The sequence below is a fragment of the Chrysochloris asiatica genome, unplaced genomic scaffold (assembly GCF_000296735.1).
Source record: "Chrysochloris asiatica unplaced genomic scaffold, ChrAsi1.0 scaffold00027, whole genome shotgun sequence".
Classification (NCBI taxonomy): Eukaryota; Metazoa; Chordata; class Mammalia; order Afrosoricida; family Chrysochloridae; genus Chrysochloris; species Chrysochloris asiatica.
The window spans coordinates 15646234-15665754 of NW_006408545.1; the positions used below are offsets into that span (position 1 = coordinate 15646234).

General features: G+C 42.6%; 1 protein-coding gene across 2 annotated transcripts in view; it reads left to right on the plus strand.

The window, feature by feature from the left end:
• Window positions 1-6477: 6477 nt before the first annotated feature.
• The window catches only part of TRAF3IP2 (TRAF3 interacting protein 2), a 47724-nt gene continuing 34680 nt past the window's right edge, over window positions 6478-19521 (plus strand). The window contains exon 1 of one of the 2 annotated variants that reach the window (XM_006839924.1): window positions 6478-7287. In XM_006839924.1, coding sequence (XP_006839987.1) covers window positions 6480-7287 — 808 coding nt within the window. In that variant the 5' untranslated portion in view covers window positions 6478-6479. The remainder of the gene's footprint in view (window positions 7288-19521) is intronic. The other variant, XM_006839925.1, reaches the window with a different exon arrangement.

Here is a 19521-nt window from a genome sequence, read left to right on the forward strand (position 1 = left end):
GTTAAGTGCTGTTGAGTTAGTTCTAACTCACAGCAACCCTGTATAGGTTTTCAGAGGAGTGGCTGGTGGGATTGAACCATTGACTTGTAATTAGCAGTCCAGTTCTTATCCTACAGTGCCACACCAGGACTCAGCTGCTAACCAAAACAGTCAGCAGTTTAAATCTACTCTGGTAGCGTAGTGGTTATGAATCGGGCTGCAAACCTTAAGGTCAGCGGTTCGAAACTACCAGCCGCTCCGCGGGAGAAAGATGAGGCTTTCTACTCCCGTAAAGATTTACACCCTTGGAAACCCTGTACGGGGTCGCTATGGGTCGGAACCAACTCAACGGCACTTAACAACAACCACTCCATGGGAGAAAGATGTGATCATCTGCTTCTGTAAAAATTAACAGCCTTGGAAACTAATGGGGCAGTTCTACTCCATCCTACAGGGGCGAGATGAGTCAGAATAGACTCACTGGCAATGGCTTTGGTTTGGGGTTTTGTTAAAGTAATGGAAAACCTGTTTCCTGTGGGACTTATTTTCAAGATGCACAGAAGCCTGAGCCCACCTCAAGACTCTCTCGAGCTGGGGACTGGCATCTGTGCAATCTCAGAAATGGACCTTGAACTAGAGACTCTCCTGAGTTCTTTTGCCCTCGAGCCCCCTCCTCCCTGCAGTGCAGCAGACAGACAGCCGGTCCTTGTCCTCTGTGCCTGGCAAGCATCTTGATCTGGGCATTCCTGCTGGTCAGTGTCCAGGGCACTCACCGCAGCACTGGGATCATGGGATTCTAGCTGGCAGGCTCTCTGTGCCCTCTCAGCCATGGTTATAAAGCAGGACTTTCCCACTTCAGTCCAGGTGCCCCATCTGTTAAGGACTAGAACACAGGCCATGCTGGGGTTCAATCATGTTATCAGCCCCTGGAAAAGGCCATGGAAAAATAGAAAGGTTAGGAATGATGAGATACTGAGTACTTTTTTTAAATGGTAGAATTTTTACAATTAAAAAACAAAAACCAAAGAACAGTTACCACATGGTTGACTCTGGCTCACGTTGACTCCATGTGTTTCACAGTAGAGCTGCTTCACAGAGGGTTTCTCACTGGCTGACTTGTTGGAAACAGACTGCCTTTCTCTCAAGTCACCTGTCAGTAAGATCAAACCTCCAACCTCTCAGCTGGCAATTCAGTATATTAACCATTGCACAACCCAGGGGTTCACATTAAAGACTAAAAAATACAAGTATCATCTCTGACACTAACCTGCTTCATCTGCTCGTGGTCCTCTAATATGCTATTTGTGTGTCACTGCTCTCTGTGACACTCAGAAGGGTGGACCTTGGGATGCTTCCTTCTGCCAGTTCTAGGGGGAGAGACGGCTAGGGGTGGTCTGAGGGCTTTGAAAGGCCTGTGTGAGCCGCTGCCATATTCCCTGCTCTCTGTGTGCTGGGCAAAACCCTAAGGATCCATGAACCAACCAGCTAACCACAGGTAGGTAGTGCAATCACCTTTGTTCTACAAGTGAGTGTAGTGGTCAGCCCTGCCCATAGGCAGGAAACCTTGGGCATGATCAGGTCTACTTCAAGGGCCTGGCATTTAGTGGGCACTTAATAAACATTTTAGAGAGGAAGAAAAGGAGAACGGGTCACCCATGAGGTTGAATTTTAAGAACCCTGAGGATTTAGTCCATCATCAAATACTCCTCCTTCCTCCATGAAGCCCAACATTTTCCTGGTCAGTTCACTGGTCCTTCCAGTCACACTGATCTGCCCCTTCTCTGAGATAGGTATCAATCATTTAGTCATTCAGAAAATGCTTATTAAGCACTTGCTATGTGCCAGTTCTAAGGAGCTCTGGTAGCGTAGTGGTTAAGAATCGGGCTGCGAACCGCAAGGTCAGCAGTTAGAAACTACCAGCTGTTCTGCGGGAGAAAGATGAGGCTTTCTGCTCCCGTAAAGATTTATAGCTTTGGAAACCCTGTACAGGGTCGCTATGAGTTGGGACCAACTCCACCGCACATAACCACCACCACCATGTGCCAGTTCTAGGTGCTGTGAGAATGAGACTGAAAAGAATAGTGAAAATCATACCCTCATGGAGTTTACATTCTTGGGAGAGAGGGGAAGAAAGACGAGAAACAAACATGTATGTGTGTATGACAAACGTGTGTGCAGGATAAACATGTATGTATGATAAGCATGCATTATATATGGCGGTGCTGAGTGCTTGAGAGGAAGGGTAACAGAAAAGAGAGAGAGCAGGTAGGGTGGGCGCTATAAACCCATGAGCAACAGTGAACCAGGGAGAGCTCCCTGAGAAGGTAGCAGCTGAATAAAGACCTGAAGGAGGAAGGAAGCAAGCCATGCAGCTATCTGGGGGAAGTGTGTTCTAAGAAGAGGGAACAGCCAGTGCCCTAAGGTAGGCTTTGGTTTCTGGTCATTTTTTCTCTCTCTTGAGCTAGATTGCAACTTGAAGGTAGGAACAATATTTTAGAAATTATTTTGGCTCTCTTTTAGAAAGCACTTTATTCTTCACTGTGTACCTCTTGTACCTACTGAATTATGTATATTACCCATTGTAAAAAAATTCTCAAGTCAGCCTATGCCATTTTGTATCCCTCAGAAGAGGGATGCTCAGCACAGAGGTGGACACTGGTGCTGTTTGGTGCCATCGAGCCCATTCCTACTTATAGTGGCCCATGTAACAGAGCAGAGCTGCCCCATAGGGTTTTCTTGGCTGTAATCTTTAAGGAAGCAGATCACCAGATCTTTCTCTGGAGTTGTGGAGTGGTTTTGAACCACCCAACTTTTGGTTAGCAGCCAACCACTTAACCATAGTGGCATCAAGGTTCTTTGGACACATAGTTGCTTTTCACCTTTACATAATACCATCCAGGGAATTTAGTGGTGCTGCTGGTGGGTTTGAACCACTGACCTTTCCAGTAGCAGCTGAGCATTTAACCACCAGGGCTCCTTTGGACACATAGTAATAACAACAACAACAGCAACAACAACCAAATCCATCGCGTCCTTTCAAACTCACAGTAACCTTACACGGGACAGACTGGGTCTGGTCCTTAGGATTTCAGACACTGTACATCTTTATGAGAGGACACAGCCTCATCTGTCTCCCAAGGGGAGACTGGTGGGTTTGAACTGTCAACCTAGATGTTTTCAGTCTAGTAATTATCTGCTGGGTATGGGTTTAATAGCGACATGATTAAAATGTCAGGCTTCATTTTGTTTTTTAAAAATTACTAATCCCACAGCTTTCCTGAGACAATCAATCTGTTTCCCAGGCCAGGTTTATCTCTTATCATCTGGGAGACCATTTGTTCCTTTTCAGACTTTTTTTTTTACTTGTAGACTTCCCACCATAAGGTGGACCTCAAATTACAAGTTCTGTGAGGGGAATACTTTCCTCATCTTCCTTATTAGCTTCCTCTGACCCCTCTGAAGTAGAAGAGTAGAATGTGTAACTACTTTTTTTTTTTTTTAGTAGAGTAGCTCTTCTAAGATTTTTACATTTAAAAGCCTGGGGAGAATGTAAATGGTTGTAGCTAAGTGTGGGCAATGAAAATGAATCATGTGACAAGAAAGAGCAGAGGGGAATGTCTTGTCCTCGCATGAATTGGCATACCTTGTGTGTCTTTGTCTTTTCACTCATCTGTGGGTCCCCAGATGCAAGCAGATTACACAACACTCAGTCAGCCCTTCAGAAAGTCCTTGTGTTCTATGACCAGCTGAAGAGCGCGCTGCATCTCCAGTTTCGTAGCTGTAGAAAAATCAATCCTACAAGAGGAAAACAATAATGAGCATTTAAAAATAATAAAAGTCCGGAATATTTGTGTTTTTAGTAAGTTCTTGTAGGTGGTGGGTCTCTTTTCTGTAGAACCAAGGGACAGGGGATACACACAGCCTGGACAGCAGCCTTGAAAAGGAGACAGACAGAGCGACAGAGGGATTTGGGAGTCGGGAGGGCAAGTCAGGAACTAGAAGCTGAAGCGCTAGAAAGCAGTGTAAGAATTGTTATCCCACAGGTGCAAACGTTGGATACCAAACAGGGAGACGTATTAGAGTGTTGGCAGGGAGTGAAGAAGCATGTTAAAGATAAATATGGTTGCAAACCTCTGTCTTCCCTTCTGCTCTGAGGTGGAGTATTTGAAACGCAGCTCGTTTTCCTGTTGGACTGGGCACAGGGCTCAACAGAAGGTGAATTTGTAGTTTTTTCAAATCTTGTCTTAGAACAATAATTTATGTGTACTATGACTAGTGCTCAGGGTTAGGCACTGGGCTGCTAACCGCAAGGTCAGCATTTCAAACCTATCCGCCACTCCAAGGTAGAAAGATGAGCGTGTCTGCTCTCATGAAGATTTACAATCTCAGTAACCTTGTATAGGGTCACTATGAGTCGGAATCAACTTGATGGCAGTGGGAATCATGACTTTAGACAAGGAGCCCTTGTGGTGCTGTGGGCTAGCATTGGGCAGCTAGCTAACTGCAAGGTTGGCAGTTCAAACCCACCAGTGGCTCTGAGGGAGCAAGCTGAGACTGTCCGCTCCTGGAAAGATCTACAGTCTCAGAAACCCTATGGGACAGTTTAGTTTGTCCTACAGGATCACTAGGAGTTGGAATCGACTCGATAACAATGCTTTTTTTTTTTAAATAACTTTAGTCATAATAAACCTGAAGTCAATGCTAGTGGTTGAAATTCTACATGGGTCCCAAAATAGGCATTTTAAAAAGTCACACTCCATCCCATCCCTAGCTCCATTTCTCTCTTGCTGGCATTTGACGTCCAGTGACCTTGAAGTATACGTACTTAGACTTAACATAGAAAAAGCATCTTTTTTTTCCCCCTTTTTCACTCACTCTGTTACACCTGCTCTGTGGTCTTATGCAAGCTTCTAATCCCTCACATGCTGCCTTTTCCTCAACCTTCTTCCCCTATGTCTAGTCTTCCTGAAGCTTCATCTCCAGGAATTTAATGACAGGGAGAGGCTAGTTCTCTTTTGCATACTGTTGTTAATTAACGGTTCTATTTTTACAAATAAAGGCAATATGGCCTGGTCTGTGCTCTAAAGGCTCTATGGGCTAAAGGAGAGTTTAGCAGCCTTGCTTGTTAAAGTACTGTATCACAAACCAGATGGCAGTGGCTACCTTAATTGCAGGCATAGTGCCCAGAAGAAATTAAGTCCTCTAAATCAAGTCCTCTCAACTTACAACTGTTAAAGTGGAAAATGTCACTATGACCTTTTTCTAGTTTATGAAAACTTCTTCCCATCCCTACACCCAGCTTACTTCTATCCTCAAAGTCACCGGTATATGTGTATCCTTCCACACGTTTTATAGAGATACAAGCAGATTGTTGTTGTGGTTGTTAGGTGCCGTGGAGTCAGTTCCAACTCACTACGACCCTGTTTAGGGTTTCCTAGGAGCAGTTGGTAAGGAGCTCTGGTAGCGTAGTGGTTACGAATCGGGCTGCGAACCTTAAGGTCAGCGGTTCGAAACTACCAGCTGCACCGCAGGAAAAAGATGAGGCTTTCTACTCCCGTAAAGATTTACACCCTCGGAAACCCTATACAGGGTCACTATGGGTCGGAACCGACTCGATGGCACTTAACAACAACAACAAGGAGCAGTTGGTAGGTTTGAACTGCCGACCTTGTGGTTAACAATTCAGTGCTTATCCGACAGCACCACACCCGGACCCCATGCAGATACACACACATATTCCCCTCATCCTTTTTTAAAATGACAAAATAGCAGCATAGTATACACGCTGTTCTGCGCCTTACTTTTGTTCTCTTTCTAATCACCTAACACTATATCTTGGAGCTCACCCCATATGGTTGTGTTGTTCTTGGGTGCCATCAGATTGATTCATACTCCTACAAAAGAACTTGAAAAACCTTGTGGGAAAATTCCATTTTCATTGAATTCCATTCTTGCATGAACTTTCTGAAGGCATCTCTTAGTGGCCCCATGTGACGTCTGACTCAGGGTTTTCTTGGCTGTCATCTTTATAGAAGCAGATCACCAGGTTTTTCTCTTGCAGAGGCACTGGGTGTGTTTGAACTGCCATCCTTTTGGTAATCAACAAAGTGTTTAACTGTTGCACCACTAGGGCTTTAATAACAATTAGTTATTACAATTTCTTTCATCGTGGATTCCAGATACACACAGAATAGTCCATGTAATGATAAATTCTCAGAAGTTGATTTTCATCTATTTTCCCCTTGCTGGTGAATGACTTCCACCTCAGAATGGTTCAGGCACATTCTTTGAATCACCTTTCAGATAAAATATCATTTTAATAAGCATTCGTGCTTTTGCCTAGAGAATAAGTGAACAGCTTTATCTAATTGGTTTCACACTACCGCTAATTTAAACCACATCCTGAAAGAGGTCCCTTAAGGTCATACAAAGTAGGGACTCTTCAAAAATGATCTCTCTCCTAAGGCTCTTATGTGTTTTCTTTTGTTTCAGAAAATAGAATGAACCGAAGCATTCCTGTGGAGGTTGATGAATCAGAACCATACCCTAGTCAGCTGCTGAAAGCAATCCCAGAATATTCCCTGGAAGAGGAATCAGAACCACCTGCTCCAAATATAAGGAACATGGCACCCACCAGCCTGTCTGTACTCCAAGCAGCTGACTCGGGAGAGTTTCCTCGGGCTCACCCGCCCCTGAAACTTGCAAATCACCAGTGGTCTGTGTCCCAGCAGGCCACCTGCCTGCGCAATAAAGTCCTGGAGGAGAGTGAAGACAGCTTCTGTGGGAGACACTCAGACCTCAGCAAAGATTGTGCGGCTAATGAGCCTGCGTCTGAGGCCATGGTTGGAGCCCTCCTCCCAGAACATCAGTTTTCAGTTCTGGGAAAACGCAATCAATGGCTGGGATCTCAGCTTTCAGCAGCTTCTCCAGATACTGGCCATGACTCAGACAAATCAGACCAAAGTTTACCTAATGCCTCAGCAGACTCCTCAGGCAGCAGCCAAGAGACGATGCAAAGGCCCCAACCCCACAGGAATCCAGCAGCTCCAGATCTGCCTACCATAGACACGGGGTATGACTCACAGCCCCAGGATGTCCTGGGCATCCGGCAGCTGGAAAGACCTCTGCCCCTCACCTCCGTGTGTTACCCCCAGGACCTCCCCAGACCTCTTAGGTCCAGGGACTTGCATCTGTTTGAACCTCAGAGGTATCCAGCGTGTGCTCAGATGCTGCCTCCCACCCCTTCCCCACATGCTCAGTGGAACTATCAGTACCATTGTCCTGGAGGTCTCAACCCCCAAGTGCCATGTAAGTGACCTCCACCTCATTGGACATTCTGGGCTGGTTAACTGCGTAAACAATGGCCTCTCCAGGCTGCAGAGAGAGCACTCCAGTTCTCAAAAGACACTTCCCATATGGGGTTAGATTTGCAAAGGGTCTTGTGATTTTTGTCGTTGCTGTTAAGTGCTGTCCAGTCGGTTTCAGTTCAGACTGATTTTGTAGTGACCCCAAGTGATGGAGTAGAACTGCCTTGTAGGGTTTCCTAGACTGTCATCTTTAAAGGGGCAGATTGAGTCTTTTCCCCACGGATCTGCTGGATGGGTCCAAACTGTCAGCATTTGGGTTAGCAGTCTTTCCCCGCAGGGCACCTCACAAAGGATCTTAGAAGACCCACTTAGAACCTCTTCACTAGGGACCTTTAAGGACAAACCACAATCCCCTTCTGGGTTAGTTTAACGGAAACCTGCCTGGAGGCAGAGAGATGACCCAAGTGACATCTAGAAAAGTTGTTTATTGTCCTAATTCTTGGGCATCTATATTCTTCTTTCTCTGCATGCTTCTTCTCCATCTTAAACTTGATGTGTAGAGAGGCAGGACCTTCAGTCCAAATATCAGAAGGTGCCAGTGTCACTGAGATCATGGATTCCTGTTATTGCATGAAGATTAAGTTGCTCATGTGGTTTTGTTGCCTAAGCCCTTTGGGGGATTTGAGTCTTCCACATCTATCCTGCATTCCAGCCATACCCATCGTTGGTAGTCCCCCAAACTTCTTAAGCTGCATCACTCTTGAAGCATTTGCCTATGCTATTTTATCGATCCAAGAGAGTCTTCTTTTCCTTATTCATTGAACCCAGTTCTACATGGTTTTAGCAGTTTTTATTGAGCTCTAATGTACATATCATAAAATTCACACATTATCCATTTTAACTGTATAAGGGGGCTTCAAAACATTTGTGGGAAAAAATTCTAGTATCTTTCAATGCCATTTTTCCATGAACTTTTTGAAGCCCCCTTGTATAATTTAATAAATATTAGTCTATCTATGTGCAGAATTGTACAACCATCACCATATATAAGGGTAAGTCAAAAAGTATTGTTAAGTAGGGTTCTAGTTCAAGAGCTGCCCTACTAGATTTCATTGGGAAACCTTTACCTCATCTACCCTGCAGTCCTGAGCTTGCCCCATTCATACTTCTTTTTGTTCCCCAAACTCAAAGAACATTGAAAAAGAACATGCTTTGAGTCCCTTGAGGATACCAAAACTGCCATTTTGACTAAGAAAGAGTACAGAATTATTTGAGGAAGGGTTGTTGTTCTTGTTAAGTGCTGTTGAGTTGGTCCCAACTCATAGTGACCCTATATAGGGTTTACAAGGAGTGGCTGGTGAGCTTGAACCACCAACCTTTGTGGTTCAAGTTGACCTTGCAGTCCAGCGCATTAACACACAGTGTGAAGAAGGGTTATTGTTAGTGGTGATGGTTATGTGCTGTGGAGCTGGTTCCGACTCATAGTGACCCTGTGCAGGGTCTCTGAGGCCGTAAATCTTGGTGGGAGAAGAAAGCCTCATCTTTCTCCCGCAGAACGGCTGATAGTTTGGAACTGCTGACTGTGAGATTAGCCATCTGACTCATAACCACTACACTACCAGAGCTCCTTCAAGGAAGGGTTAGAGAGACCCTAGATGGAGGTTATGATGAGAAACAATAGTTTCCTATTCTGATAGTTTGTTTAACAATGGTTTCTATGACTTTACAGCAATACTTGTTGACTTTTAAGACTTAACTCAGGCGTCCCTCTGGAAACCCTCTCTTTGAGGTCTTCTGAATTCCTTGTGCTTCATGTCTTATCTCCCAGCACCACTACAGCATTTGCTCACAGACTTGTCTGCCTTTCCTCTTGGAATCGTGTTTGCGTATCAGAGATGGTATCTGTTGTTTTGTGTTGCTTTTTAACGTGGTATTCTTTTTTTATTTGAAATCTTTATTCCTTTTTCTGGCATCTGCTAATTTGAATTGTTGCTAAGGTACCCTCAAGTTAATTTAGACTAATAGCAACCCAATGTGACAAGAGTAGAACTGCCCAACGGTGTCTTTCTAGTAGATGATTCTCCTCACCTGACGTGGTATTTATTATACTCAGAAAATTGTTTCTGAGTGAATGAATGAGTAATTGGCATTAGTGCTGTAAGAATCTCTGCAAATAGTTAAAGTCTTAGATAAAGAGAGAAGGTTCATTATAACTATCAATGTTAAATTACTGCCGAGGACACTGGAAAATAACAATGGGTTTTTCAGATGAAACACAGGATGGTGAGATGTGATCTTTTCTCAGCAAGTAAGTATTGCACAAACACATTTCAAATGGTGTCAGAAGCCAAAGTTTGATGCCTAGCCACAAAAATAAACCACATAAATGATCACAAAGGCTGTGTTTGGTTGTGCGCCGTCAAGCTGATTCTGACTCATAGCAACTGTGTATAGGTTTTCTGAGCCTGTAAATTTTCACAGGAGCAGAAAGCCTAATCTTGCTTTCATTGAGTGGCTGGTGGATTTAAACTGCTGACCTTGAGATTAGCAGCACAACACATAAACACCCTATACCACCAGAGCTCCTTACAAAGATCGTTGTTGATGTTGTTGTTAAGTGCCACCCAGTGTTTTCTGACCCATTGTTGTTGATGTTAAGTGCCATAGAGTCGGTTCCGACCCATAGCGACCCTGTACAGGGTTTCCGAGGGTGTAAATCTTTACGGGAATAGAAAGCCTCATCTTTCTCCCGCGGAGCGGCTTGTAGTTTCGAACCGCTGACCTTAAGGTTCGCAGCCCGATTCGTAACCACTACGCTACCAGAGGTACATAGAGACCCTTATAATTTATGTATTGGTACATAATAAATCTTCCAGGGGTTCTGGTGTGGTGCTGTAGGATCAGCACTAGCCTGCTAACTACAAAGTCAGAGGTTCAAACCTACCAACCTCTCTCGGAAACCCTATACAGGGTCATTATGAAGTTGAGTCAGAATCTACCCAATGGAATTTAACAACAACAAGCTTCCAAGGAGCTCTAGGGTCTCAACAGTGAAGTGCTCCACTGCTAATCAAAAGGCTAACAGTTTGAACCCACCCAGTGCTGTATGGGAAAGAGACCTGAGGGTCTGCTTGGTCACACGGGGTTGCTATGAGTCAAAAATCATCTGGATGGCACAGCATCACCATAAAGTTTCTAAAGTGAATGCAACAATTTTTAAAAAAGTTAAAGGGGGTGTGTAGATAGAGAAATTTCATTTAAAAGGTGTTTGGAAGAAACAGCATTACTGAGCCTAGAGCTAGGGAAACGTTGTGCTGGGGCAAAGGATCCCTTGGCTGAAGATGGAGAAAGAGGCCCTGAGCCCGAACTGGAGGCCTAAAGGATTGGATTATGGGAAATCGCCTGATGGGAGGGAGGACTCTCTGCTGCCCCTGGTGGTTGGTAACAGGATGGGCATGACTGATGGATTTCCTTAAATATGAATCGCTGAGAACTGGACCAGGGCAAGTCCAGGGCTGTGTTTCTTTCTCAGTGACTTCAAGGTTGAAAGGAATAATTTTGTGAGAATAATACCATAAACTATTTTTTTAACATTCAATCAGCATTTAAAAATATTTTTTCTATTCATAAAAGTAACAACTTATTTACCCCCCAAATTGAAATGTGCCTAAAACTTTCAGCATTTAAAAATATTTTTTCTGTTCATAAAAGTAACAACTTATTTACCCCCCAAATTGAAATGTGCCTAAAACTTCAAACAAAGAAAGGGAAAGTATCTATATTTCTAATATCCAAATATAATTTCCTCACTAGGGCTTTGGAGTCCTGGTGTAGCTCTGTAAGATAAGCACTGGACTGCTAACTGCAGGGTCAACTGTTCAAAACCCTATGCAGGGTTGGTGTGAGTTGGAACTGACTCAACAGCACTTAACAACAACACTAGGGTTTTGGCATAAGCTGGTGTTTTTTCCTTTCGCTGTGGAATAGCGCACTGGACTGTCAGGTGGGTTTGAATTGCAAGGTCAACTGTTCAAACTCACCAGCTGCTCCTTGGAAACCCTATACAGGATCGCTATGAATTGGAACCGACTAATCAGCACCTGACAGCAACAATGACAGTATTTAATATAAAATTCAAATTATTTCCAATGTTAGTTCATGTATTTCTTGCAGTACCATTTGAAAATGCCTCTTAATAATTTATCAGCAGAATCTACCAATTGTGACCAAGTCTCTCTTGTTGGTAGATTTAAGATCGTTTCCAGATTTTTGTATCAATTAGCACTACTCTGACACACATCAGGTACGCCAGTTTGTATCTGAACTTCTAATTAAGGCTTTAGGTGAACGTGTAGAAGTATGACCACTTAGTTGTTCCTACTAACAGAACGTCTGATCATAATAGACAAGTGCATTGACTTAGTCTTATCATCGAGGGGTCAAGGAAGATGTACTCACTCCAAAATATTTTCCTTGTTGAAACCTGAAATGACAACATTAGCAATCCATTCTTTGGAAATAAGCATTGTCTCCTCTAGACAGGCACCTTTCAATTGCAGACACCCTCCCTAATCCGTCATGACTTCCTTTCTTTCATCTGATGGTCTCTCTCTAAACCAAACCCTCAGCCAATGAGTATAGACAACATTTCCCAAACTGTAAATCTTTAAGAGAACAGGAAGCCTCATCTTTCTCCCAGCAGCCACTCCTCCACTATAGTATGTGTTATTTCCTTCTATTGATGAAGGAGTCCTGGGGGAATAGTGAGTTAAGCATTGGACTGCTAACCACATGGTCAGCAGTTCAAACCCACCAGCTGCTCCATGGATGAAAGATGAGACTTTCTGCTCCTGTAAAGATGAACAGCCTTGGAAAGCTTCAAGAGCAGTTCTATTCTGCCCTAATGGGTCAGATTCATCTTAATAGCAATGGGTTTGGTTTTGGGGTATTGGTGTGGGGAGGAGGAGTAGGACCTTGGCAGTGAAGAGAGGTGATGAAAAGGAGAGAACTTGGTCAGGAGAAGGGCATCATTCACAGAAGCAACCAGTAAACATGTGAAACCAACCTTAAGATCACTAAATTTAAGAAATGTACATTTTAAACAGCACTTGTCATTGGATGGTATGGACACACTGAGTCACAGTGACCCCATGTGGAGGAGCAGAGCTGTCCCATAGAGTTCTCATGGCTGGAATCATTACAGAAGCAGAGAGCCAGGTCTTTCTTTCATGGACCTGCTGGGTGGGTTCAAACAGCCTGCCTTTCCATTAGTGGCTTTGTTCCACCAGGGCCCTGATTGTTGGTGTTTGGGCCACCCAGTCGGCTCTGACTCATAGTGATCCTATATACAACAGAACAAAACACTGCCTGGAGCTGTGCCATCCTCACAATTGTTGCTGTTTTTGAGTCCATGTGTCAATCCATCTTGTTAAGGGGCCTCCTCTACTTTACCAGGCGTGATGTCCTTCACCAGGCACTGGTGATCCTGATAACATTTCCAAAATACATGAGATAAAGTCTCATTATACTTCCTTCCAAGGAACATTCTGTGTGTACTTTTTCCAAGACAGATTTGTTTATTCTTCTGGCAGTCCACAGTACATTCAATATTCTTTACCAACTCTGTAATTTAAATGCACCAATTCTTCTTTTATCTTCCTTATTCATTATCCAGTTATCACATTCATATGCATGTGATAACTGGATAATGAAATTATTGAAAATGTCATGGCTTGAGTTTGGCACACCTTCATCCTCAAAGTGACATCTTTGCTTATTAATACTTTAAAGAAGGCTTTTGGACATTTACCAAGTATACAAAACTCAAACTCTCAGAAAACATCCACTGTTAGTGTGGTTATGAAAAAATGAAACACTCCCAGGCACTACTGGTAGAGTGTAAGTTAGTACAATTTTCTAGAAGGCAATTGTACTATCAAAATTTAAAATATGCATCCTGTGTGACCCAGCAGTGTCATTTAAAGTTGTTGTTGCTAAGTGCCATCACGTCAGTTCCAACCGTGTATCGGGTCTCCAAGGAGCAGCTGGTGAGCTTTAACCACCGACCTGCAGTTCAAAGTGACTTTGCATTCCAGCGCATTAACCCATAGTGGCACACCAGGACTTCACTAACAGGAATCTACCTGAGAAAAACATTAAATGAGTATATAAAAATATGTGAACAAGACTATTTATTAAAACACTGTACTCAAGTAAAACTGGAAACAAGCAAAATGCCTTTCAGTAAAAGGATAGATAAGTAAATTGTGATTTATTTATATAATGGCCCCTATTTCATAGACTAAAGTATATAAATGATAAAGTGGAAAAGCAGAATGTACTGTTAATCTCATTTGTGGTTTTTTTTTTAAAAAAAAACTATAAATATTTGTATATACATTTTTTTTTTAAGTCTGGAAGGATTACTGTAACTGTTAGCAGTGACCATGGAGTAAGAGGAGTGAGGAAGATGGCGGAGGTGAGAGGGAGAGATTTTCCTTCATACTTTTGTATGCTTTACGAGCCCTGAAGGTGTAGTAAGTTGCAAGTTGGACTGCTAGCCACAAGGTCAGTGGTTCCAATCCACAAGCACTCTTCAGGAGAAAGAGGAGGCTTTCTGCTCCTATAAACATTTATAGTCTTGGAAACCCTAAGGCGCAGTACTACTTTGTCCTCTGGAGTCACTGTAAGTTGGAATTGACTCGGTAACAGTGGGTTTCAGTTTTTATACTGTGATTAAAGTGTACATATAAATAGGAGTCCTGATGTGGCGCTATCCGATAAGCACTGGCCCACAAGGTTGCGTTGAACTTCAAGGTGGGCGGTTCAAATCCACCAGTCGTTCTTTGGAAACCCTATACAGGGTCACTATGAGTTGGAATCGACTTGGTAGCACTTAACAACAACAACATATATACATATATATGTTGTCAGAGAATCATCTCCAACTCATAATGCCCTACCTATAAGACAGAACTGAACTGCTCCATAGGATTTTAAACAATATAAATCTTTACAGGGGCAGGCAGCCTCAGCTTTCTCCCTGGGTGGGAACAGCTGGTAAGTTAGAACTGCGTAGTTATCAGCCCAATGTCTAAACCACAGTGCCACCAGGTTTCTGTTACAGCAGACATATATTACTTTCATGGTTAAAAATTTAAAAAAAAACAGAAGTTTTTAATAGCAAGGGGAAGAGAGTGCATGAAAGGAAGGCTCACCCTCGATCACTGTGGGCGTGCCACGGCCCTAGCTCCCCAGTGCATCAAGGAGAAGGGTCAGGCTTTTACCAGTTTTGTCAGGGGAGTCTTCTGCAGGGCGCTGCAACCTCAGAATATTTATGAGGCCTCCAGTAGCAAGGCCTCCATGAAGGTTGCTAGCAGTGTGGATTAAATGAGATAATGTATTAAAGGTACTGGGAAAGTGGCTGGCTTGTTGTAAGCCCTCAGTAACTAGCAGCTCTTAGTATATTGTTGCTATGATTTAAATGGAGCCTGCAGCCCAGCCCTGCAAAGTGCCCCTCTGCTTCCACATCCCTCTTGCTGGCATGGATTTTAAGCATTCAGGGCAGGTGTGCAAATGCTTAGTTTCATGTCAGAGCTATAACCGCACTTAATTGCCAACAAAACCTCTTCAAAAGGGCTGTTCACCTACGGGAGGCTCATGCAGTTGGAAACCATGGCCACGTGATTCTCTGCTTGGCTTTCGAAGAGCATTACTTTCTTACCCGCTAATGAAAATATAAATAAATTATGACCACATGCAAATGGCTTATCCTAAGCTTTCTGTGAGGTAAAGCAAAATGGCTACTAGTTATCCTCTTTCACATAAAAGAGGGGGGGTGGAATTTAAAACGGGTTACAAAAATGAGAAATTGAATGTTCCCACCTCACCCCACCCCCTGGCGAAGTCTGTCTCTGATAGTTTCTGAATCCATGGCTCCTACTGAAGGCTGCCAGGATGAAGATTGTAGCTCTGCAATCAAGTAAAACCCATGATGAAAATATATTGGAGAAAAAGAAAGAATTAAGTCCAGAGAGTCCTTATTGCTTTCTCTACCAAAAAGACTGTGTGGGCACATGCTTCCAATTGCTTATGTGGACCAAAAATTTTTATGTATCTCTATCTATCTATCTATCTATCTATCTATCTATCTATCTATCTATCTATCTATCTATAATCTATACCAAAGAGATTGAATAAAATAAAACTGCTTGCTTGTGTGGACCCAAAAAAAGATCATAGCAGCTATTTGTATGCTAGAAAATGCCTGCATGATTAAAAGTAAGGAACAAATAAATTCGATGGAAGAAATGGTAAGGAAAAGGAATTGCCCTTCAGGAATGACAGCTGCTTGCAGCTGGGCAAGTTTCTGTAAGTTTGCAAAGTTGGCTGTTTTGTTTCCTGGCGACGGTGATTGTATTATATCATAGTATTTTTTGACAACTTGAAATTCAGATTTTATTTTCCTACTCATAAACTATTTTAATACCATTCTTAATAAGGAAGAAAAATGTTGAGCGTTTTGAGTAATAAATGGAAAACCTTGTTTAGGATTTGGTTTACAAATTCCAAGTGGTAAAATGTCTGAGAACGTGAAGACCATGTGTACCCAGGCAAAGGGGATCATGCAACCGTACTAAAATCCTACAGTGCTGGGCATCCATTTGAGGTTGTGCAAGGTCTGTAGTTTTGCTTTATGATTAGGACTGCCTCAGAATTGAGGAGCAAGTACCATGCTAACAATTCAGTTGTCTATCACATCACCCACCCTCCTTCCAGTCTATTTCTCCTACAGAACAAAATCCTCTGATAGAAAATTTTAAGCTCTGGGGACAAGCCAGTGGGGGAAGATATTTTTACCAAGTGATTCTTAAGTCTGCCATGTAGGTGGCTTCCGACTTGTATGCCTCCCTTTCTCACACTAACTAGTGTAGGCTTGTGTTTAAAAACAGACACCCACAGACACTGATTTGCTCTTTCTCCATTTGAGTTGCTTAGGGGAACTATATACCATTTGTCTTTATTCACTAAGCACCTAGCTGTTGATGTTGTGAAGTACCATCAAGTTGGTTCTGAGTCAGCAACCCTGTATAGGGTTTCCAAGAAGCGGCTGGTGGGTTTGAACTGCTGACCTTGTGGCTCAAACTGACCTTACAGTCCAGCACATTAACCCACAGCACCACACCAAGTATCTCGTTGCAGAGGTTCAATAAATATTTGCTGAATCAAACAAAATCTGCTTTCTATTTACTGGGGAAAGGCATGATCTCCAATCATGAGCAGAACTTTTGCAGTGCCAAGCCCTGGAAAGCTCATCTCTAATTGTCTAACAAGGAGCCCTGGTAGCACAACAGTTAAGCACTTGGCGGCTAACCGTGGGAAAGAACTGGTGATCTGCTCTCATAAAGATTCTAGTCTAGAAAACTCAAATAGTGTAACTCCACTCTATCACGTAGGGTCACTATGCGTCGAAATGGCTCAAGGATACCTGACAGCAATTGTCTAATGGCAAGGGAGGGGAAAGAAGGAGGAGGTCAATGCAATTGGAAGCAGAACCTGTTCATTCACCTATCAATTTATTCAACAAATATTTGCCACGTCCTGTGTTAGGCACTGGGTGGACAGTGGTGAATATAACCTGCATGACCCGTGTCTTCATGGAATTCAGAGTCTAGCATGGAAACAGATAAGCTAAAATCAGCAATCAGAATGAGAAATTGTCAGTGCTATAAAGGAAGTAACTAGGTGTGGAAGTGGACATGTACATGACCAGAGAAGTCCTCTTTGAGAAGTTGACACTTGAGTGAGAATCTAAAGGATGGGAAGGAGCTAGTCCTGTGGCAAGCATCCCAGATAGAGTAATTGCAGAACAGGTGAGGGGCTGAGGAAGCAAGGAGTATTTGTAGTGAGGTACCAAAAGCAAGCCAGCAGGCCAAGAGGAAGTTGAACAGGATGTGACAGTTACAGTAAGGGATATTTTTATTCTTAACAACAAAGCTAAACTTTGTTGTTGTGTGGTTGTTGAGTCAGCCGCCAACTCCTGACAACCATACAGATCAGACAGATTGTTGTGGTCTATAGGATTTTCATTGGCCAGTTATCAAAAGTTTGAGTAGATCAGCAGACCTGTGTTCGTTAGTATGTCCTAGTCTGGAAGCTTCGCTGAAATCTGTTCGGCATCATAGCAGCATGGAAGTCTCCACTGACAGGTGTGGCCGTTCAAGGAGCGTATTATCCTGGAATTGAACCCAGGCCTCATGGAAGGCAAGAATTCTACCCCTGAACTACCGGTGCTAAGCCTCTTTTTATTGAATTCCATAATCCTGAATAAGGAATTAATACTTGGCATGTAGCAAGTGCTCAATAAATGTTAACCATTTTATATAAATATAGATGTGAACTGTGAACCGCAAGATCAGTGATTTGAACCTATCAGCTGTTCTGTGGGAGAAAGATGAGGATTTTCACTCACTCAAAGATTTACAACCTGGGAAACCCTATACAGGGTCACTGAGTCAGAACTGACTTGATGGCACTTAACAACAGCAACATGGATATATATCCCAAGTAAAATAGCAAACCCATGTCATAATAATGGAAAGGAACAATTAAAAATCTTGAGCATTGAAAAGATATTTATTTAACTGATAAGTACAACTTTTATTTATCAACTATTCCATACAATCAATCAAAGTAATTTTCTCTTACACATGGGAAACTGTCTTATGATTGATCCCTTGATGTTCAATACTTCCTTGGTATTGAATCAAAGACCAACATAGAAGACTACATAATCAGTACCACAATTTAGAAAATCATCTTCATTTGCTCTCGTAAACCAGTGTGACGTTTTACCACAGGTGGCCATCTCAGATAGGAAAGTTGCAACGAGTCAAACACTTAGCCACATGCTCTAGTGATTTTAATGATATGATTTGTTGCTATGAGACAAAAACATGTTGTGTGAGAAATAATCTGTTAAAAAGCATATGACCTTGATTCAAAGGCTTTTGATTAATAGCACTAACATCCGCTTTCTGGAAAAGAACCCCTATGATTAGAGCTTGGTAGTCCTTTTAAAGCAAATAAAACATTAGCCACTCATTAATGGATATGGGAAGCAAAAATGGCTCTAAGCTTTAAAACCTCCACTTGAGTTACTTTTAGCCCTTTTCTCCCTAAAGCTTTTCAAGGGCACTGGCAAAATATGGTCTCTTTTACCTTGTCTTTCTCCTTTCTGCTTTTGGGAAAGAGATGCTGGTTAAAAACCCTCCAGAACTTTCACTCAATTCACAATAAAAACTTAAAACAACAACAACAACAACAAAAAAAACCCCTCCAAAATGGACAATAGGTGAGAAATAGACAGTCTAGAAGACCCACAATCTAACCAGCAGATTGTTACTGTTGTTGTTGAGTGCTAGCGAGTCAATTCTGAATTACAGTGACATTGTATAAAGTTTTCAAGGAGCAGCTAGTAGGTTTAAACTGCTGACTTTGTGGTTCGCAGTCCAGTGCTAATCCTACAGCGCTACACCAGGAATCCAACTAGCAGATTGTGATGTTCTAAAAGACTTCTCTCTTTTATATGTCTTCAGTTGACTTTGTGGCTAGGGATGTGGAGCTTTCTGGCCTCTCTGCCCAGAATGCTTTCACCCTAGATCATTACATACCAGCTTCTTGTCATTCAGGTCTCAGTTCAAGTATCACTTCTTCAAAGAGGGGCACCCTGGCACACAGTTAATATATCCCATCCCCCTATTTTCTTTTCTCCATAGCACTTACCATATGTTTATATAAGTAAGCATGACTCAGACTTATTTGTAAACTTATTGCCTGCCTTCTCTGTAAGAATATAAGCTCCTTCAACCTTCATTCATTCGTGAAATATTTCTTGAGCATTTGCTATAATGTGCTGGAGACATGGTAGCAAACAGACAAGGCCATGCTTTCATGGAGCTTATATTCTTACAGGGAAGGCAGGCAATATGTTGACAAATAAGTCTGAGTCATACTTACTTATACAAACATATGGTAAGTGCTATGAAGAAAAGAAAATACGGGATGGGGCATATTAACTGGGTGCCAGGGTGCACCTCTTTGAAGAAATAATACTTGAACTTAATCTGAATGACAAGAAGCTGGTATGTAATGATCTAGGATGAAACATTCTGGACAGAGAGGCCAGAAAGCTCCACATCCCTAATGTGGGATACAAAAATGGCAGCATCTGACC